Below are 18,949 nucleotides of genomic sequence, written 5' to 3'. Positions count from 1 at the left end.
AAGTTTATCAAAATTGAAGTCAAATCTTCAAAGTTCATACACACATTTACCTTCAGCTTCAAATTTTCTCAATGAAGAAGAACAAACCTTCAAAGAGACAAGAGAGCAACAATTCCACCATTGACAGCCATTAAAAAGCTTTGAAGCTTTGAATTCAAATTTGAGTTTTCAAAAATCATTATTTGTTTTGATTGGATGTTGTTGTAAATAATTGGGAATATGTTTTGGAGTTTATATCTCAATTTTGAGAGGTTTTGGTGAAGATTTAGACTTGGTTTTGGCTGAATTTCAGATTGAAACTCGAAGAAGAAGAAGAAGAAGAAGAAGAAGAAGAAGAAGAAGAAGAAGAAGAAGAAGATTTGTAGCAATTGTAGAAAAATTGTAGACTATTTTTTGCAGAAGATTTGTAGAAGTTTTAGTCGTTTTTGATTTGTGAAAACAGAAAACAAAGCATCTACAATCAGAATACAAATAATCTACAATTTATCTACAAACTGGGTACAGTGAATTTTAATATCTCAATTCTCATTCAATTGTAGCTTAATTGGTATTTTCGACATAATTGCATTTTTTGCATAAGATTTTGTAGGAGTTTTAATCGTTTTGGATTTGTGAAACAGAAAACAATGCATCTACAATCAGAATACAAATAATCTACAATTTATCTACAAAATATCTACAAACTGGGTACATTGAATTTTAATATCCCAATTCTCATTCGATTGTAGTATAACTGGCATTTTCGACGTAATTGTGTTTTTTGCAGAAGATTTGTAGAAGTTTTAGTCATTTTTGATTTGTGAAAACAGAAAACAAAGCATCTACAATCAGAATATAAATAATCTATAATTTATCTACAAAATATCTACAAACTGGGTACATTGAATTTTTATATCCCAATTCCATCCAATTATAGCATAATTGTGATTTTTGACATAATTGCGTTTTTTCATAAGATTTGTAAGAGTTTTAGCCGTTTTTTATTTGTGAAAACAGAAAATAAAGCATCTACAATCAGAATACAAATAATCTACAATTTATCTACAACTTCTGCAATATGTCTTCTTCTCCTTCGAGTTTCAATATGAAATTCAGTCAAAACCAAGTCTAATCTTCACCAAAACCCTCAAAATTGAGATATAAACTCCAAACCATATTCCCGATTATTTTCAACAACACCCAATCCAAACAAATAATGATTTTTGAAAACCTAAATTTGAATTCAAAGCTTTCAAGCTTTTTAATGGCTATTAATGGTGGAAAATATCTGGAAGAATATTTACTTCCATAATTGTAGCGCGCCTAAATAGGAATATCTGGAAGAATATGATTTAATCTGATTTACGCCAAATCTTTTTAGAATATTCTGTTCCTCAATTTTAGCTCGACAAATTAGGAATATTCAACTACTATTAATTAGTATTTAATAATTAGTATAATAACTGTAGAAAAAATGTGGACAAGGCGGGTAAATTAGAAACTATGCACATTTTTGGTAATATGATTTTATATATGATATAGAAAAGAAAAAATCTCTTTTTTAATTAAAATAGTGTGGACTTGGAATGTTTCTAATTAACTCCTCTCGACGTTTCTCTTGTCAGATGCAATAATCGTAAAAATTGTCACAATGAATACACAGTCAAACAAACATCTAAATAAAATATAGTCCTATGTTTATGGATGATTGTTGAATACTCTAGAAGTTTTTAAATATCAAAATTTTATTGCCCGGTCCTAGGATTTTGTTTTTGTCCTCGCTCATAAACACGCTCAATCATATGTCAATATCTCTGTGTATACTTAAAAGAGCCTAACTTCTATATATTAATTATTTAAATGATATAACTATGCGTAAATGTTCATATAAAATAGAATATCAACCTAAAATAGAAAATAATTACTTGCTATAACTGTCAGGGTCGTCCCTTGTCGGGCCAGGCAGACGGATCATGATTGCTTCGAGTTCGAGAGAAATCTAACTGCTTGTTCCGTAGTTACACTTTTTAGGTTTCAAGTGAGACGACAACGTTCTTTCGATATCTTTAGACCGTTGCGGCTGTTTCGGAACCGAAATGTCGTTTGGCACTGAAGCGTTGTTTCGTGGTTACCGCCATTATGACACACGTTCCTGAGAAACCGAAACGTTCCGTGCCCTATCAGATTCGATTAGCGACTCTTGGGTTTCGTGTTTGGGAAATTTATGTCTCTTATAAATAGGAGGAACACATCGTTCGATTGACACACTCCTTTGCCCTTTGCTTGAAAGAACTATGTCTTTTCTTTCCATTGTCTTTTTGCCACATCATCTTGACAAAATGGCTGGTGATTCCTCTCGCACTGATCTCCCTATCACAATTCCGGCACCGGAAAATGTTGCTCCGGCCACTGGAGGGGCAGAAGTGGTGGAAGATGAGGAGGTCCCGTCGGTAGTTGAGATCCTGCCTCGCCCTGGGAGACAATTGACCGACTTCTTCACTCACGTGTGGGGTGGAACCGGAACCTATCCACTCCATCATAAGAGAAGAAGACATTGCAGAGTTGAAAGCTCGGTGGGGAATCCCCAATTACATTGATATGCGGTCGGCGGAAGGGAATGACATAGTCCATTTTGACCGCCCCGGGTACTGCGTGTTCTATGCCTACCCCTTTCTTATTGGATACACACTTCCTCTCCCTCTGTTGGTGGTGGATTTCTGCCGTTTTTACGAAGTATGCCCCGCCCAACTTTCGTCGTACTTGTACAAGCTGTTCCTTATGTTGCTTAAGTTCGCGGAACTCGCCGGTCATGAGATCACTTTGGATCATATGCTCAACATCTTCGCCCCTCAACTTATTCGCGGCACAATGATTCACATGCGTCCTCGGGGGTCGAAGAGTCTGGTGGTGAAGATGGACGACAGGACTAACCGTCATTTCTACGAGAATTATTTTTACCTGTGAACCGAGCACATTGTGGCAAATCCAACGGGATTTCCTGAGAAGTGGAACTTTGCGCGTAAGTATCTTGTATTTTTAGTCGGTGAGATGCCCGACCATTTTCTGTTACGGTACTAAACCTTATCATGTCTTTGCAGCTGAGAAATTGCCCCCTCCGTCTGTCGAAGGTATCCACGAATGGGTGAGTGCCATCCTTCCCCATACGGTGGGGGTTCGCACATGGTCGTCCTTTTATGAAAGATTCGGACACAGGCCCCTTACAGGTGAGATGTCATTTCTGTTTGCCATTCTTCCTCTCTTTTTACTTAGTTCTTATGCGACGTTTGTCGATGCAAGGGAGAGTGCGGAGAGCGAGGGCTCCTCCGTTAGCTTTTCATCAGCCTGCATCATCTGCTCGCCCGGCTACAGCACCTGCCACTCGGTCTTCGTCGAGGGCTGCTTCAGTTGAATCTGCAGTTGTGGTTATTCCTGCGGAGCCCGCTTCTCAAACTGAAGTCCCCACTCGTGTCGCTCGTCCGACGGGTGGATCTCCCCGTGTTGAGGAAGAAGAAGGGTCGTCTAAGAGGCGACGAGTGGAATTCGAGTCAAACCCTCCAACTGGACGACTCTCCCTTGACAGGACCTGGGGCGGGGATTGATACCACTCCGCCCATAGAAATGGAGTTAGCCGTCGCATCTGCTCCGTCGACGGAGATTCCTGCCGCTGTCGCTGATCAGCAACCTGCTGTGACGGAGGGCCAGATTTCTGGGGCCACTGCAGTGGTGTCGGACGTACCTTCGTCCTCCGCACTTGGTCGTGCTTTTTCCGCTGCTGAAAGAGGAAAGCGCGTTGTGGTCGACGATTATGAATCCGAGTCGGACCTTGATCCTGACGATATCAGGATGGTCGAGGAGGGTATTACCCACTCAGTGGTTCGTGTGGGAAACCCGACCCGTATTCTCGAGATCCCTTCGGATGTTAATCTCTTGGGGGATACGAAGGATTTGGTGCCGCAGTTCGACATGTTGTGCTCCGCTGCCGAGAACGCGGCTCTCCGGAACGTTCCTGACAGCGACTTGATGAATGAAGTGGCCGTTATTGGCTTGAGAGTATGTTACGCTTTTCTTTTATACTTCTCTCATTTTTCTTGGTGATATGGTTTTGACCCATCTTCTCGTTTTTCAGACGTACATAGTGGAAGTAAAGAGTATGCGCAAGGCTGACATTCGGGCCAAGATTTTCTTGAAGATGTTGGAGAAATATCGCACAAGTGCCGTGAGATGCACGAGCGGCTGAGGGAGAATCCAGGTGCTCGATCCCTCGGCGAGGAATTGGAGAAGAGAGACCAGCAGTTGATGGAGGCGATTCGCAGGAATAGTGTGCTCGAGGAGCAGCTTCGCGCGAAGGATGAAGAGCTTGAGTTAGGCAAGGGGTAGCCGCAGAGTGCGAACATCTGCAGGGGAAACTGAGTTTGATGCATGCCGAGATGGATCAGAATCTTATCAAGGTCGAGGCGATGAGTGCAGAGTGGATGGGAAAGTTGGACGAGTTGGAAAGGAAGGTTGCCGGGTTGGAAAGTATCGAGAGTTCCTGGTCAGCGGCTTCGGCAAAGGCGGCGGCTTTAAAAGCCACTATCTGCGTTCTCCAGTCAGAGCAGGAGTCGGAGAGGGCGATGGCCACACTGATGGAAGCGAGGCTCGAGGAGCGTATAAGTGATATTGACCGGGATGCGTCATCCTTAGAAGATTAGGTCGCTGCGCTTGAGACTGAGAAGGAGCAACTGTTGGCTCAAATGGAGTCTTCCTCCGCTGCGGTTCCCCGTCAATTGCATGAGCTTTGGGTTCATGCCGAAGCCCAGCGGGATATATACAAGAGTTGTGGAAAGCGAGCAATGTTACTGAGGCCGCATACGAAGGAGCGTGGGCAAAGGCGCGAGAGGCTCGTGTCAACTGTGGTTATGACTCTGCGACTCCGGAAGCCGACGAGGGCGCTGATGATGATGAGGGAGGACTTCTTGGAGATGGTGATTATGATGGCGGTGATGACGCCGAATGAAGAATGTCTTCTTTGTCTATTCTCAATTTCAGTTCAGTTTCGTTTTTTTATTTGTTCGTCGTCTGTTGTCGTTGTTTCTTTCCCCTTTCCTTTTCTTTCTTTTTTCTTTTATTGTTGGCTTGGGCCGTATGTAAGCTGCGATTGTTCGCGCAATGACTTTGTATAAATAAGAGTTTTTCGTTATTTGCCTTGTACTTCACCTTTGTTTTTGCTGTTTATGGCTTTGGTGCGAGGTAGATGCCCGTATGGCGAGTCCCAGTTTTTCTTTCCCTTTATATTTCCTGACGGCTTTTGGCGTTAGGAATATTTCGAATTTTCTCTTTGGCAATGGCCCGCGGTCTTGAGGGTGTGATTTTGAACTTATCGAAATAGTAACCCGTCGTCATTCGATCGAGATCGAACTCTTCTTGTTGGCGAAGGCCCTTGGCCTTAGGGTGTTATTTCGAACTTATCGAAATAGTAACCCGTCATCGTTCGATTGTAGTTGAACTCTTCTTGTCGGCGAAGGCTCTTGGCCTTAGGGCGTTATTTCAAACTTATCGAAATAGTAACCCGTCATCGTTCGATCGAGGTCAAACTCTTCTTGTTGGCGAAGGCCCTTGGCCTTAGGGCGTTATTTCGAACTTATCGAAATAGCAACCCGTCGTCGTTCGATCGAGGTCGAACTCTTCTTGTTGGAGAAGGCCCTTGGCCTTGGGATGTTATTTCGAACTTATCAAAATAGTAACCCGTCGTCGTTCGATTGAGGTCGAACTCTTCTAGTTGGTGAAGGCCCTTGGCCTTAGGGTGTTATTTCGAACTTATCGAAATAGCAACCCGTCGTCGTTCGATCGAGGTCGGACTCTTCTAGTTGGCGAAGGCCCTTGGCCTTAGGGTGTTATTTCGAACTTATCGAAATAACAACCCGTCGTCGTTCGATCGAGGTTGAACTCTTCTTGTTGGCGAAGGCCCTTGGCCTTAGAGTGTTATTTTGAACTTATCGAAATAGTAACCCGTCGTCATTCGATCGAGGTCGAACTCTTCTTGTTGGCGAAGGCCCTTGGCCTTAGTGTGTTATTTCGAACTTATCGAAATAGTAACCCGTCGTCGTTCGATCGATGTCGAACTCTTATTGTTGGCGAAGGCCCTTGACCTTAGGGTGTTATTTCGAACTTATCGAAAAAGTAACCTGTCGTCATTCGATCGAGGTCGAACTCTTCTTGTTGGCGAAGGCCCTTGGCCTTAGGGTGTTATTTCGAACTTATCGAGATAGTAACCCGTCGTAGTTCGATCGAGGTCGAACTCTTCTTGTTGGCGAAGGCCCTTGGCCTTAGGGTGTTATTTCGAACTTATCGAAATAGTAACCCATCGTCGTAATTTATGCTCGTTAAACTTTTGGTCTAGCTAGTTTTAGATTACGCACTTTGCGCATGTTCCTTTTGTCAAAGTAAATATTTTTTTAAAAATTACATAAATAATGCTAAACAGTGTCTTTGAGTTATAATAAAAAAAAAGTATAAATTTCTAAAAATATATATTTTGATCTCATATCCAGTGCAATGAAAGTCTTTATCGTTTTATAAGAATATATCTATATTATATTAAAAGTACGAAGGCACTTAGCGAAATATCGTTCGCCTTTTTTACCCTTTAAAACAGATTTTACATTAGCCAAAATTGTAAATTAAGTTATTTTCCTAATATTTAGGATTTTAAAATTAATTTATATTTTTGGTTATTAAATTTTTCCTAATTGAGCTAGGTAGAAAGTCCTAATATTTAAGGCTTTAACAGTTTTACCTTATATAAATTATTTTTTATTTAAATTATGTAATATAATTATAATTCCTTTCATGTTAACTTTATAAATATAGAAAACTTTAAAATAAACTAATAATTAAATTATTAAGGTCTGAGCTGAAATAGGGGTAATCGATCTTATTGAAACTTTTCATTGTAGCTCCCATTAACTGATGGGAGAGGTTGATTTACATGTTCTTCTTTGAATGCTTCCTCCATCCTTTTGTTATGGAGATTACAGAAAAGAGAAAAATGAGAAAGGAAAAGAGGCTCCCATAATCGAAGGTTCTTGATCCGACGCTCTATTACGCTATGTCTGTCTTGGTCGTCCTCTAAACGTCATTTCTTTTTGGCACGACGGGTGTCGAGAATGTTGGAAGTGGAATAGGTCATGTCGTCTTTCACTGCCTTACCGCCTAGACGGGACGTTGGCCATCTCGACAGCAGCGGTCAGATTTTGACCCATACAATAACATGTTAAATCGCTAATGATCAGAGGCGGCTTAACGAAAGTTATGGCCTAAACCAAACCTTAATCAGAGAACTTAAATTATTTAATAATATATTTTTTTTGTTTCTTGTTTTGTTTCCGATTGCATTCGAATCCTTTCGTATGTATCTTGATCGTTCACGCGGTTACCTGCTAGGTCCCACCATTAAAGATACTCGGTAACTCAATCTCACTAAGGCTTATATTATATTTTATAAGAAACATATATTGATGGTTAAGATGGTGTCTTTATAAATCTTATAATGTTATAATCTCAATTTTGTACCATAAGTAGATATCAAAAAAATTTATTCGGAATAATTCAAGTCTATTTTGAAGCGAAAAAAATATGTTTATTTACTTTTTATAAGAAATAATCATCTTCAAAAGATACTTTATTTTTTTAATTGCAACGTCGTCATCAAGTTATTCATTTTCAAAAATTGCATGTTTCTCATAAAATTCAGTTATTTATCTGAATAACCTCTATCGCATTCCAAAAAAAAATATAAATCTAATCACTTTATAATAAATTTATAATATATAAATAATATAAAAAAATAAACAATTTTGGGGCTTCAACTTTGGGAACCTAAAGCAATTACTTTAGTAGCCTCCCCATTGAGCCGGCACTACTAATGATGTATATATTTTTTTAATTGTTAGTGTATATACGTTAAATTCATATTTTAGAAACATATAATTAAAGGAAAATGAAAGCTTGATAGGTAATAAGGTCATTAATAAATTGCAGGGGAATTAATTTTATTTTGCGGAGATAATAGGCTGCAGCCGCTCCATGACATCAAATGTTTGGCATGCTTTGGTTCTAAGTTAGGACCACTTAACGTAATCTATAGCTATCCAACCACAACATTTAAGATATTTTTGTTTTTTTTATTATATTATTATTAGTTGACAATTTTTAAGCATATCATTTTCTCATCACAGTCTGCATTGATGTTATGACGTCCCAACTGTAAAATTAAGATGATTTCATGGGTCGGCGACTGGTCCCACTCTATGGATTAACAAAATAATTGAGGATTAAAAGCGTGCTAACGACACATTATAAAATGATTTGACTTTTTCTTTCTTTTTTACTATTTTATCTTTTTGTTTTTTTGATTAATCCAACAAATTTGCTGCTTTATGCTTGAGTGATGTTTATTCATAATGGGACGAGGTTTAATGTTTAAGCCCCCATTGCACGGGATGAATCCATAATATTTTAGGATTTTAATCTTTTAAAAATAAAATTTAAATAAATTAAAATGTAAAAAAATTATAGCTATATATCCATTACTTATATGTTGGATCTGTCTTTCCGTACAATTTATTAAATGTAAGAGCTAGCTAGCTAGACTCCCTAAAGAAGAATTGAGTTTTTCTTTCACAAGATAAACAAGGCATATCAAACTAGAACTAAGCTCACGTTTGGTCATAGATTTTGGCTTCAATTTTTTTTAAAAAATCTGAAGACATAGTTTGTTTAGGTGATATGATCACGTTTCGGGGGAATATTTTTTAAGTTTCCAAAAATTGGTTAGGACAATTTTTGGATGAAAATTTTAATTTCTTCTACTCACAAAACTTAACTTTTGTTCAAATAAAATGCATGTCCAAACACAACTTCAACTTTTAAAAGTTATTTTTCATCACAACTTAAAAAACTCTTTTTTTTTTCAAGTTTCAATCAAATTTATGTCCATAACGTTAGCTAAGTTTTTGGGAAATGAAAGACAGAAATCTAAAAATGTATGGAATAGACAAAAATCTGCCGAGGAAGAGTCACGTCGGATATCTAAGACAGAACCATCACATATCTATATCTATATCTGTATCTATATTAAAGCAAGAAAATTACCATATATACTTGGCATTGTGGTTAAGCCAAGTGGCATACGGAGAAAAAGCACTTGGCATTTTAGGATAAATAATTGAAAAAAACTTAATGACAATCTTATAAAGAATTCGAATCGATAATTCAATTCTAACCAATGAAGTTTCCAAATGGCAACTTTGTACCATAATTAGAAAGGAGCTTATATTTTGGAATCTGTTCGCAAGTACATTTATTAATTGGATTTTCATCTAATTAAAATTAAGTACTTAAAAAATTAAACTAATAGCATTGCTTTAGTATAATCAAATTAATTGAATTTTACATGTATACAGATTGAAAGCTAAACCTCTTAGCATCGATTTATATTTTTGAAGAAAAAAATAAAAATATTTTAGTAGTGTAAAATTATTCCCAAACTACATTTTATATTTATACCGTTTTCAAATTACACAAAGATCAAAATTACACAAATGAATTTGAGCTAAATTACATAAATGGAGGTAACCATCTAATCTAAGATAGGTGATTTTATGGATGATTTTGAGTTGAGTTTTATTTTCTGTATGTTTAGGAACTAGAAATCATGGAAGGACCTTTTGAGTTATGTATATTTTGAAAATAAATAAATTATAATTTAGTTTTCAATGTGATAGTTAGTGATAATTTGAAGATAAAAATATTTGAATATAAATATAAATTTATTTTTGCTTATGGCACGTAGAAAAGTAATAGTTATTAACAAAATCAGTAGTTTTATGATAAAATCATAAAATAAGAGGGTAGTCAAGCTTAATATTAAGTTAAGTGGCGTACTGAAAAAAAGTCACTTGGTATTTTTAGGACAAAATCCAAAAATATTGAGAGACAAGATCTAATAATAAGTAAGGCAAATTAGATTTGATCAAATTTAATTTAATGGTATAAATCAAATAAGATTGAATACTATTTTCGTTGCAAATAGATTCAAAAACTTTCCAAAAATAAAAATTTTATTTTAATAATTATTTACTAACCACATAATTCATTTTCTTCCATTTCATAATTTTTTTAGAAACATCATGTAAAAAAAACCCGATAGTGGAACTATCGTTGTAAAAATTTTGAGATAAGATTTTTTTATAAAAAATTAGGATAAAACACACACACTTTCAAATATGAGTAATAAGCGAAAGTTTCTATTGAATAACTTTTATATTTATTTGTATTGTACTATAATGTATATGGTAAAAATGAATAGTAAATGTAAACACCTCTCTTTATATATATAAGAAATAAATTTTCCAATTTTAATTAAGCCAAGTGGCAAGTTATAACAAGATAAGTGAAAATTTATTAAGAAGCCACTTGGGAACCTTATTAAATTAAAATTAACTATATATTGTACTACACAGATATTTCGGGAAACAAACATCCAAGCATCCCATTTTATATTGGCTCTTTATAGAAAATTTTCTTTACATAAAGTTAATTGTATTTTTTTAGGATTAATAAAGTAAAACACATGTCGTACATGTATTCTATACCTTCTTATCGCTATCTCCCTTAAAATTTGCCATAGAATTAATAATAATAAGATTAATCTATATATCTTATATTATTTTCTTAAGCCATATCAACTCAATTCTTTTTCAAGCTTTTGAATGGAAAAACAAACAAATAAAATCTTATCCAAGCTTTTGAATAGGAAAGGAAAACTACAAGGACGAAAAAAAAATACCTCAAGTTTTTGGTGAAGTATAAGAAAATATAAACGCATGCTCCTTTTTTGTCTATTATTGAATTAAACACTTAATAAAATATATAAAAAAAAAATTAGTAAGAAAATAATATAAGAAGATAGGATATAGATAGTGTGAGACATAAATTAATAAATAAAATAAATAAATAATAACACATATTATTAGTAAATTTAAATATTAATATGAGCAATAGAATAAAAGAATGAAAGTAAATAAGAAAATATATATATATATATATATATATATATATATATATATAAAAGGAATACAATTACCATATATATTGGCATTATGGTTAAGTCAAGTAGCAAGCTATTAAAAAGCTACTTGGCAATATTAAGGAGAGTTAGTAGCTTGGGATATTGTCAACTAAGGAAAAAATCGGTTAAGAACTATATATGCAATCCATTTACTAAATTAAATTTTTGATTATTTAATTTTGAATATTATATGTTAACAATATATAAAAATAATCTATATATCCTCTCTATATTTATTTTGTTAAATCAAATCATATTCAAAATTTGTCAAAAATTTTGAATTGAAAAATAAAATAAATCAAATCTTATCCAAGCTTTTGAATTGGAAAATAAAACTCCAAAGATGTAAAAAAATACCTTGAAATTTTGGTAAATTATAAAGTATGGGCATATGTACTTTTATTTATGTTATCTATTATTGGATTAAATACTAAATAAAACAATTATATAAAATTTATAATAGGGGAAACTAATACAGAAAGAGGGAAATTAGAGATAGTGCGAGAGAATTTATGCGTTTAATTAATTTAAACATAAAATAAAAATAATAAATAAACATACTCAAAAAGTATTATTAATAAGAAAATTCTCTCTCTCTCTCTCTCTCTCTCTCTATATATATATATATATATATATATATATATATATATATATATATATATATAAAAGTTAATAAATAGAATTCCTAATTCCATATTGAATAATACAAAAATATAAAAATATTATTAGGATATCTATACTTAATATAAGGATATTATATATATATATAACATAAAATAAAAATTATTAAAAATATTGGTAGATGTTTTGCAAAAATAATAAAAGGCTTATCTCTTTTTAGTTTTAATGAATTAAAAATTATAATTTAGTAACAAAAATATTACATTTTTTTTTGGTAATTATCATATTTTATTACCAAGGAACGAAATTACATCGCAAAAACAAACACTAATTCTGGACATCTTCCCAGAATTAGTTTCTCCTATACTTCTATTTTCCTACCTACTAATTATGAGCTAACAATTGCGTTTAAGGGTAGAAATTTAACTCTTCTAATCTTCTTCTCAATCTTGACAATGTATATCCCCTTCCACAGACCATTTGTATAATCTGCTTCATCAGTACTCCTGCTGGTCTCAGTTAAATTCTGAAAATTCTATGATTCCTCTCCTGCCATACATAATAGACACAACTTACTAATGCTATTCTGTAGATCTCTGCATTTGCTGATCTGCCTCGAAAGTTGTTGCATGCCCATTCTATTTCTTGACTCCATTCCATCAGTCGTCTATTAACATTCATCCACTGCAGTAGTTTCTCCCATATTGTTGTTGTGTATATACACTTGAAAAATAAGTGTTTCATGCTTTCCTCTTCTTCGTTGCACATAGGACATAGTAGATCATTTGTTATTCCCCATCTTCCTAATCTATCTCTTGTAGCCAGTTTTCCCATTATTGCCACATACAGAATAAAAATCCACTTTGGCATACCTCCATTTTTACATATCAGCTTCCTCCAAGGCATCTTCTGGTGATCCTGCTTCAACATCTTGTATATGTAGTTGATGGTTATGTTCTTCTTGTCAAGTATCTCATCCAAGTTTGCCCCAACATCAGTCATGTATTGTTTTGCCTTCAAGATCTTCTGTACCAACCATGAAGCTTGCTTAGTTTCATGTGTTTTACAGGCTTTCTTTTTCCATAATAAGTATGAATCCATACTCTAAGTTCCATAGCTGAATCCATACTCTAAGTTCCATAGCAGCTTACATATTGCAGCTTTATTCCACAACTCAACATTTAGGAGATTACAGCCCCCACTTGCTTTTGGTTGACATAGTTTATCCCATGCCACTAGAGCTTTTTTTGTCACCTCAACTCCCCCAGACCATAGGAATTTCCTGCATGTAATAGTTGATTAGTTTTTTTTTATTAAATATTACATTATTTAATAAAAAACAAATCAACTATTATAGTAGAAAAGAATGTATGAAAAGAGAGAATAAAGATAATATGAGAATATTTATACTTTAAATCAATTAAATATAACAAAAGGTACTTAAATAGTACTCAAAAAATTTATTGACAAATTTATACAATTAAAAATTTAAACAATATAACATAAGTTTAAAAAAGTAAAAATATTTTTAGAGTAAGAAAAATATATCTATTTTATATTAAAAGAAATAGTGACAAAATATTAGGACAATTGACAAGTTAATAAAAAGTCACATTAGTAAAAAATAAATAATACTAAGTACTTGCTAATTTATTAAAGAATTAAATAAGAATCAAATAATTTATTTGATTACCATATGATATGTATCCTTTAAATTTATATAGATTTTATTATATTTATGCACACTGCATTACAAAATAAAATAGCAACTAAATTTTATTAAAATATATTAAATCATATTATAATTTCATAAGATTAATACTCTATCAAAATATCCGCGCATCGCGCGGGTTTTAATACTAGTACTAATGATATAAGTCGCGAAAAAACGTGGTGGCCAGACCAGCTTAGCATATTTGAAGATATTTCCATCACCTAAGGGCGGAGCTAGGTGGACAAAAAGGGTTCAACCGAACCTCGTATCAAAAATTATATTGTGTATATAAAGATATTTGATGAAAGTTTTGATTCCGCCACTAGTTAGCATCATTATTTACAGAGGAACAAGAAAGGAAACAAAACAAAACACTAAAAGTGATGCTTTTGCTAATGCCATGCATGAACCTAGGTTTCTTGAATATGTTGAGCAGCATTATTTTAACACCCTTTTGCAGGACAGTATGTTCTGCTTTGTGGCATGCTTGTTACAAAATTACTTCTCTTGTACACTAGATACCAACATATGAAAATATCAATCAGAAGAGGAAATACTGAACTAATACTGTCAATAAATAACAACAACAAATTACAACATATAGATCTGAAGTGAAGATCAAACATGTACAGACACTTCTAGCTATATTTTCTCCATCCTCGCAAATCAAAAATTAAGCTCGTGATGGAGGGACCGTCAAGAGTAGATCATAAAACTGTCTCTCTTGACATTGGTACAAAGGCAAACTACATAAAACAAAACTTACTACACTAAATGAGACACTGCCAATGCGAAAATATAACGACATGACCAACTAAATACCGATGATACTAACATATGATCTCACAAAATGTGATACATATGTATGAAGAAGTAAACATGTAAAATTGTCTGCAAAAAAGGCCTTAAATATGCAGCCATTTCGCGGACATGACAACTAAGGAGGATCAAGTGGTATAGGGTCCAAAAGAGAATCACTAAAGCCAAATGCAAGGGAAGTAAAGGGTTAAAGGCTGTGCTATTGCAGGTTTAACACTGCAACCAGATGAAAATTAAGACATGCAATATGAAATCACTGGTTTGGCCAGAAATATTCAACCGGTGAATGAATCCGAGGAGATCATTTAAAAACAGATCTCCTATGGCCAACGCGTGATATGGATTAGGACAGGAGAGGAGAAGGGAAACACCTAAATATCCTAATAGGGCAAATGTATGAGAAGTGTGGAACCTTTTCAAAAGAAAGGTCTCATAGGACAAGAAGGTGAAGATGGATCAGTATTATCATGAATATGCTGATTGTGAGGATCGGAATTATGAGAATGAACATTCCCAAAGTGAAAATTAGGAGGAAAAATGAAGTTACTATTATTTGTGTCTAAATCATCCCAAACTGGACTTCCTGGACCCCAACCTGCTGGTATTGCATTAAACCAAGCCTCAGCCATTTCATTTTCACCCCATACCAATTCAGTTGATTGTAACGATACACCTTGAACTTCATCACAAGCAGTCACCTCGCTCGATCCCATTCCCGAGTCCTCGTCTTGATTATCAACTTCAGGTGGTGGCGGAGGCAGAGGCGGAGGCGGAGGTAGTAACTCTATATTTAAAGGTTCCAACTGAAGGCTTTCTGATTCTTGATCAGGCTGCTTTGTATGAGTTGATTCAACAGTTTCTATCGACGGTCCCTCTCTGTCTTTACCAAGAAACAGTTCAGGGAAATTGAGCTTAGCATTCTCTCCTCTAAGCTTAAACGCCTCGCGATCATAAGCCATAGCTGCATCTTCAGCAGTATCAAAAGTACCAAGCCAAAGACGAGTCCGATTTCGAGGAAGACGAATTTCAGCAACCCATTTACCCCAATGTCTCTGTCTCACTCCTCTGTAAAGCTTCGTCGTATTAATAGGTTGTAATTGCGGCCTAAACAAACCCTTACTATCTTGCCCTAATCTGCTCATCATCATCATTCTTCCCCTCGGACTTAAATTTAGCGTTTCATTCCAGTACTGCAACAGTTGCTGCTGATTTTGTGATTGTCCTAACTCCCCTGCAAAATACGGAGGGTAAGGACATTGTTGAGGTGAAAATGAGATCATTTGCTGCTGATTTTGGTTCTGCGGGGGAAACAGAGGAGTTGTGTTTGGTCTCATTTGATATAAATTTTCTATCGACTGTTGTGTTCCGTCAAAAGAAAAAGGAAAAACAAGCTTTGACGGCGACGGAGGAGGAGGAGATATGGGATTATTATAAGGAACAGAGGATTGTGAAAGCGGTTGCTGAGAGTAAGAAGTAGAGGATTGAGAATGGTGTGGGCGTTCGGGACTTTTGATTTTCTTGAAACGGCGCTGTGAAATGGAAGCTTCTTCAAAAACTGGCCTCCTTTGTTGGGTATTATCATCAAAATCCCTGCCTTTATCACAATCCATTTCTTCTCTAATAGCTGTTGTTGATTTGCTATAATCCTCTGACGTAGCCATTGTCAAGTATTCAATTGCAGAAATAGCACGATTTTGCCACTCGCTCTCTTGAACTCAACTCTTGAATTAATTAGAGATGGTTTGAAAAACCCACTCCGTATTTAATCAAAGCCAAGATCTTAATTTGCTGGAAAAAAATAAAAAAGTGGTCTGAAACTAAGAGAAAACAGAGGAAAGAAAGAGGTGAATTGGTGAACAAACAATCAAGAGATATTTTTTGGGAGAAAGAGAGAGCGAGCGGCGTCGAGTAAAGAGAGAAGAAAAATCCAAATTGGTACTGTAATTGTTATAGCGTGAAAATGAAGGTGCGGATTAGGAAGTAAAAGAAGGGGAGAGAGGGAGGGGAAGTTGATTTTTAGATTTGTGAGAGAAAGGGGAAATGAGAATAAATATAAGAAGAGTCGGGGGGCAAATGAAAAGGATTTGAAAGGAGCGTAGAAACATCCAAATCCAACTCCTAAGCTTATTTGGACCCACGCGGCTTCTTCTTTTCTGTAGTTCCGTTGCTTCCACTCCAACCCTCTTCAGCTCTGCTCCTTCCACTATATCCCCTTTCTATTTTTTTCCGTAAAACTATCTTGTATAATCGCTTTCTAAATAATTACTAATAAAATATTTTTTTCTATATTAATATATAATATGAGTATATTTTACACATATATTAATGTATATTTGACAAGGGGAGAATTGTTAAGTGTTTGTCTTAATTTTCTTATCGTATTTGATTTTTCTATCTCTTGAAGGAAAGGACAACATATTTATCATAATTGCCTTTTCCTTCTTGTAGAAAGAAATTATAAATATTTCATATTTGGCTAGTCCCTTTTCTTGGAGGAAATTGTTTGGACTTCTATAAATTGAGGATCCTTTCTTCTTATTCAGTAGCATCCACAATGTAACCATATGGGGTTTGAGAGTCTTGTTTAGGGGGAGAACTTTTCGGGATAAGTGTTAGTGTGTCACTTGTATTTGCCTCTTCGTGGGATTATTCTCTCGATTTTTTGTACTCTCTTTTATACAATGGATTGCTCATCTCCGCCATGAATGTAGGACAATTGACTGAACCACGTTAAATATTTGTGTCTCTTTTAGTACATTTCTCTTTTGATGTTTGATTTATCGTCGTTCAAGTGTAGCTTTATTTTCTTGCGCATGAAACTTGATTTTTCGATCCTAACATATGTAATTATTTTTGTCGATCGACCAAATGTGTAACTTGCCTTTCTTTTTTCTCATTCAATCTCGATATCTAAATTAGAGACCCCAGTAATCTAGAACCACTCTTGACCAGAATTTATTACATTTCAGGGCTTGAACTCGAGACCTCTAGTGAAGAGCGAAGGAATCATCCATCTCACCACAATGTCTGATAGTTTTTGTCATTCATTTCTTTGCAATACTAGGATAAAATAATTTAATTTATAATTTTATTTAAGACTATAATTTTTTAATTCTATTATAATTACTATTTAAACATTTACAGCATATGAAATGGAGTGAAGGAACTACACATGAAATTTATAAGTCACAATTTTTATAGGTAAAAAGTATTGGAATATATAGTAACCATCGAAGGGTTTGACTCCTTAAAAATTTAAAATGGTGTCATATAATATAAAATAATAGGTGTTTGACCAAAAGATTTTGAAACCTTTTTGATTAAATCAATTAAGAAAGTTGAAGGGGTAAATCTCAGCTAAGTATAATAAGATCTAGCTTGAAGGATGCTAGTAACGAACAAAATGAATAATGTTTTTCTGTATTTCGGAGTTGAACGACAAATTATAAATATAGTTGGCTTTGAATATAGAGAGATTTTGCAACAGATATTCTCAGTTTCAAGTGACGATCGTATATATCTTAGAATCCCCCATTTTACATAATGTTCGGTCACCTTTTATAGGGGACAATCTTCCCTCTTAACCAAAAAAAAGAAGAAAAGTACAACTTAAAGAATATTCCAAAGACATATTCCCATTGTTTCCTATCATGCCAACACGACCACAAACGTCGTGCATTCACTAGCCACTGTCGATCGTTGTTTATCACGACGATTCTTAAGAAGCAACATCATAGGGATCTCGCTTTCTGCTACACTTGGTTTCGGTCGTGGTCGCCAAATTTAGACCCATACAGTTAGTCCCACCGCTTATCGAGGTCGCAGCTTGGGGCATCCTTGACAAGCGAACGTCGTCCACGCATACGATGAAATTTGATCTGCAAACCATGTCGGTTTCGGCCGATGACGAACGCGCGGAGCATTTCGCCATACCTTGGGCGGTGTGTGCTATCTTTGGGGTGAAGTCACTTCCACGTGCATCATCATGGCGCGTTTTCCCGAGGGACAACATGATAGCCTGTCGCTTCAATTTCGCTGCCACGTGAAGTCTTTTCGCTTCAATTCTGGCGCCACCAAACCCTATAAATAGGGGAAGGGTTTGTTTTTTCAAAAACGTTTTTGCCATTTCTCTTCCGATCATTTCCTTTCATATTCCTAGCTTTGCTTCTGCGTTCTCTTCATCCCCTCTTTCTCGTTCCTTGTTCTTGGTCTTTCTTGTTGCATTAGCACATCTCCGTTCACAGATATGCCTAGAATGCACCGGTCACGTGAGGGGGTTTCTGACGCCACCCCGCTATCTATAGCGCCTCCTCCCGGTGGCGAGGACTTGATGATGGAGGATGGGGATAGCCTTCCCACCGTGGATGAGCTACTGCCGAGACACCCTATGTCTCGAAATGACTTTCTCAAAGATCCTTCTCCTACTCTCGTCCCAGTATTCTTTGAAACTGAGAAAGTACACATCAATGCCCTCCGTGCAAAATACAACATTCCTGCTCATATTGATATGGTTCCGGCAGGAAGGCACTTCATAGAAGTCCATAGACCGGAGTACTGCACTTTCTATGAGTATCTTTTCGTGATCGATCACTCCTTTCCCCTTCTTCTATTAGCGAAAGAGTTCTGTCGATTCTATCAGGTTTGTTTGGCGCAACTTTCGTCGTACACGCTCAAAATACTCCTGTTGTTGATGAAGTATGCAGAGT

The 18,949-nt window shown here is 35.4% G+C and overlaps 2 protein-coding genes across 2 annotated transcripts; both read right to left on the bottom strand.

Annotated features, from left to right (window-relative positions):
* Positions 1–12,229: 12,229 nt before the first annotated feature.
* On the bottom strand, positions 12,230–12,811 carry LOC138873006 (uncharacterized). Its single transcript, XM_070151431.1, has one exon. It carries the CDS (start codon positions 12,809–12,811, stop codon positions 12,230–12,232), a length of 582 nt encoding a protein of 193 aa, XP_070007532.1.
* A 1,167-nt stretch (positions 12,812–13,978) lies between these two features.
* LOC104230263 (ethylene-responsive transcription factor ERF054-like) lies at positions 13,979–16,264 on the bottom strand. Its single transcript, XM_009783032.1, has one exon. It carries the CDS (start codon positions 15,902–15,904, stop codon positions 14,660–14,662), a length of 1,245 nt encoding a protein of 414 aa, XP_009781334.1. The 5' UTR covers positions 15,905–16,264; the 3' UTR covers positions 13,979–14,659.
* Between the last annotated feature and the right edge of the window lie 2,685 nt (positions 16,265–18,949).

This window comes from Nicotiana sylvestris, chromosome 7, assembly GCF_000393655.2.
Source record: "Nicotiana sylvestris chromosome 7, ASM39365v2, whole genome shotgun sequence".
Classification (NCBI taxonomy): domain Eukaryota; kingdom Viridiplantae; phylum Streptophyta; class Magnoliopsida; order Solanales; family Solanaceae; genus Nicotiana; species Nicotiana sylvestris.
Note: the sequence above shows the minus strand (reverse complement) of the source record. Positions and strands in the feature narration are given on the sequence as shown.

Excerpts from the sequence above, each read along its gene's own strand:
- LOC104230263 (XM_009783032.1), bottom strand. The coding sequence starts at position 15,904 with ATGGCTACGTCAGAGGATTATAGCAAATCAACAACAGCTATTAGAGAA.
- LOC138873006 (XM_070151431.1), bottom strand. The coding sequence starts at position 12,811 with ATGGATTCATACTTATTATGGAAAAAGAAAGCCTGTAAAACACATGAA.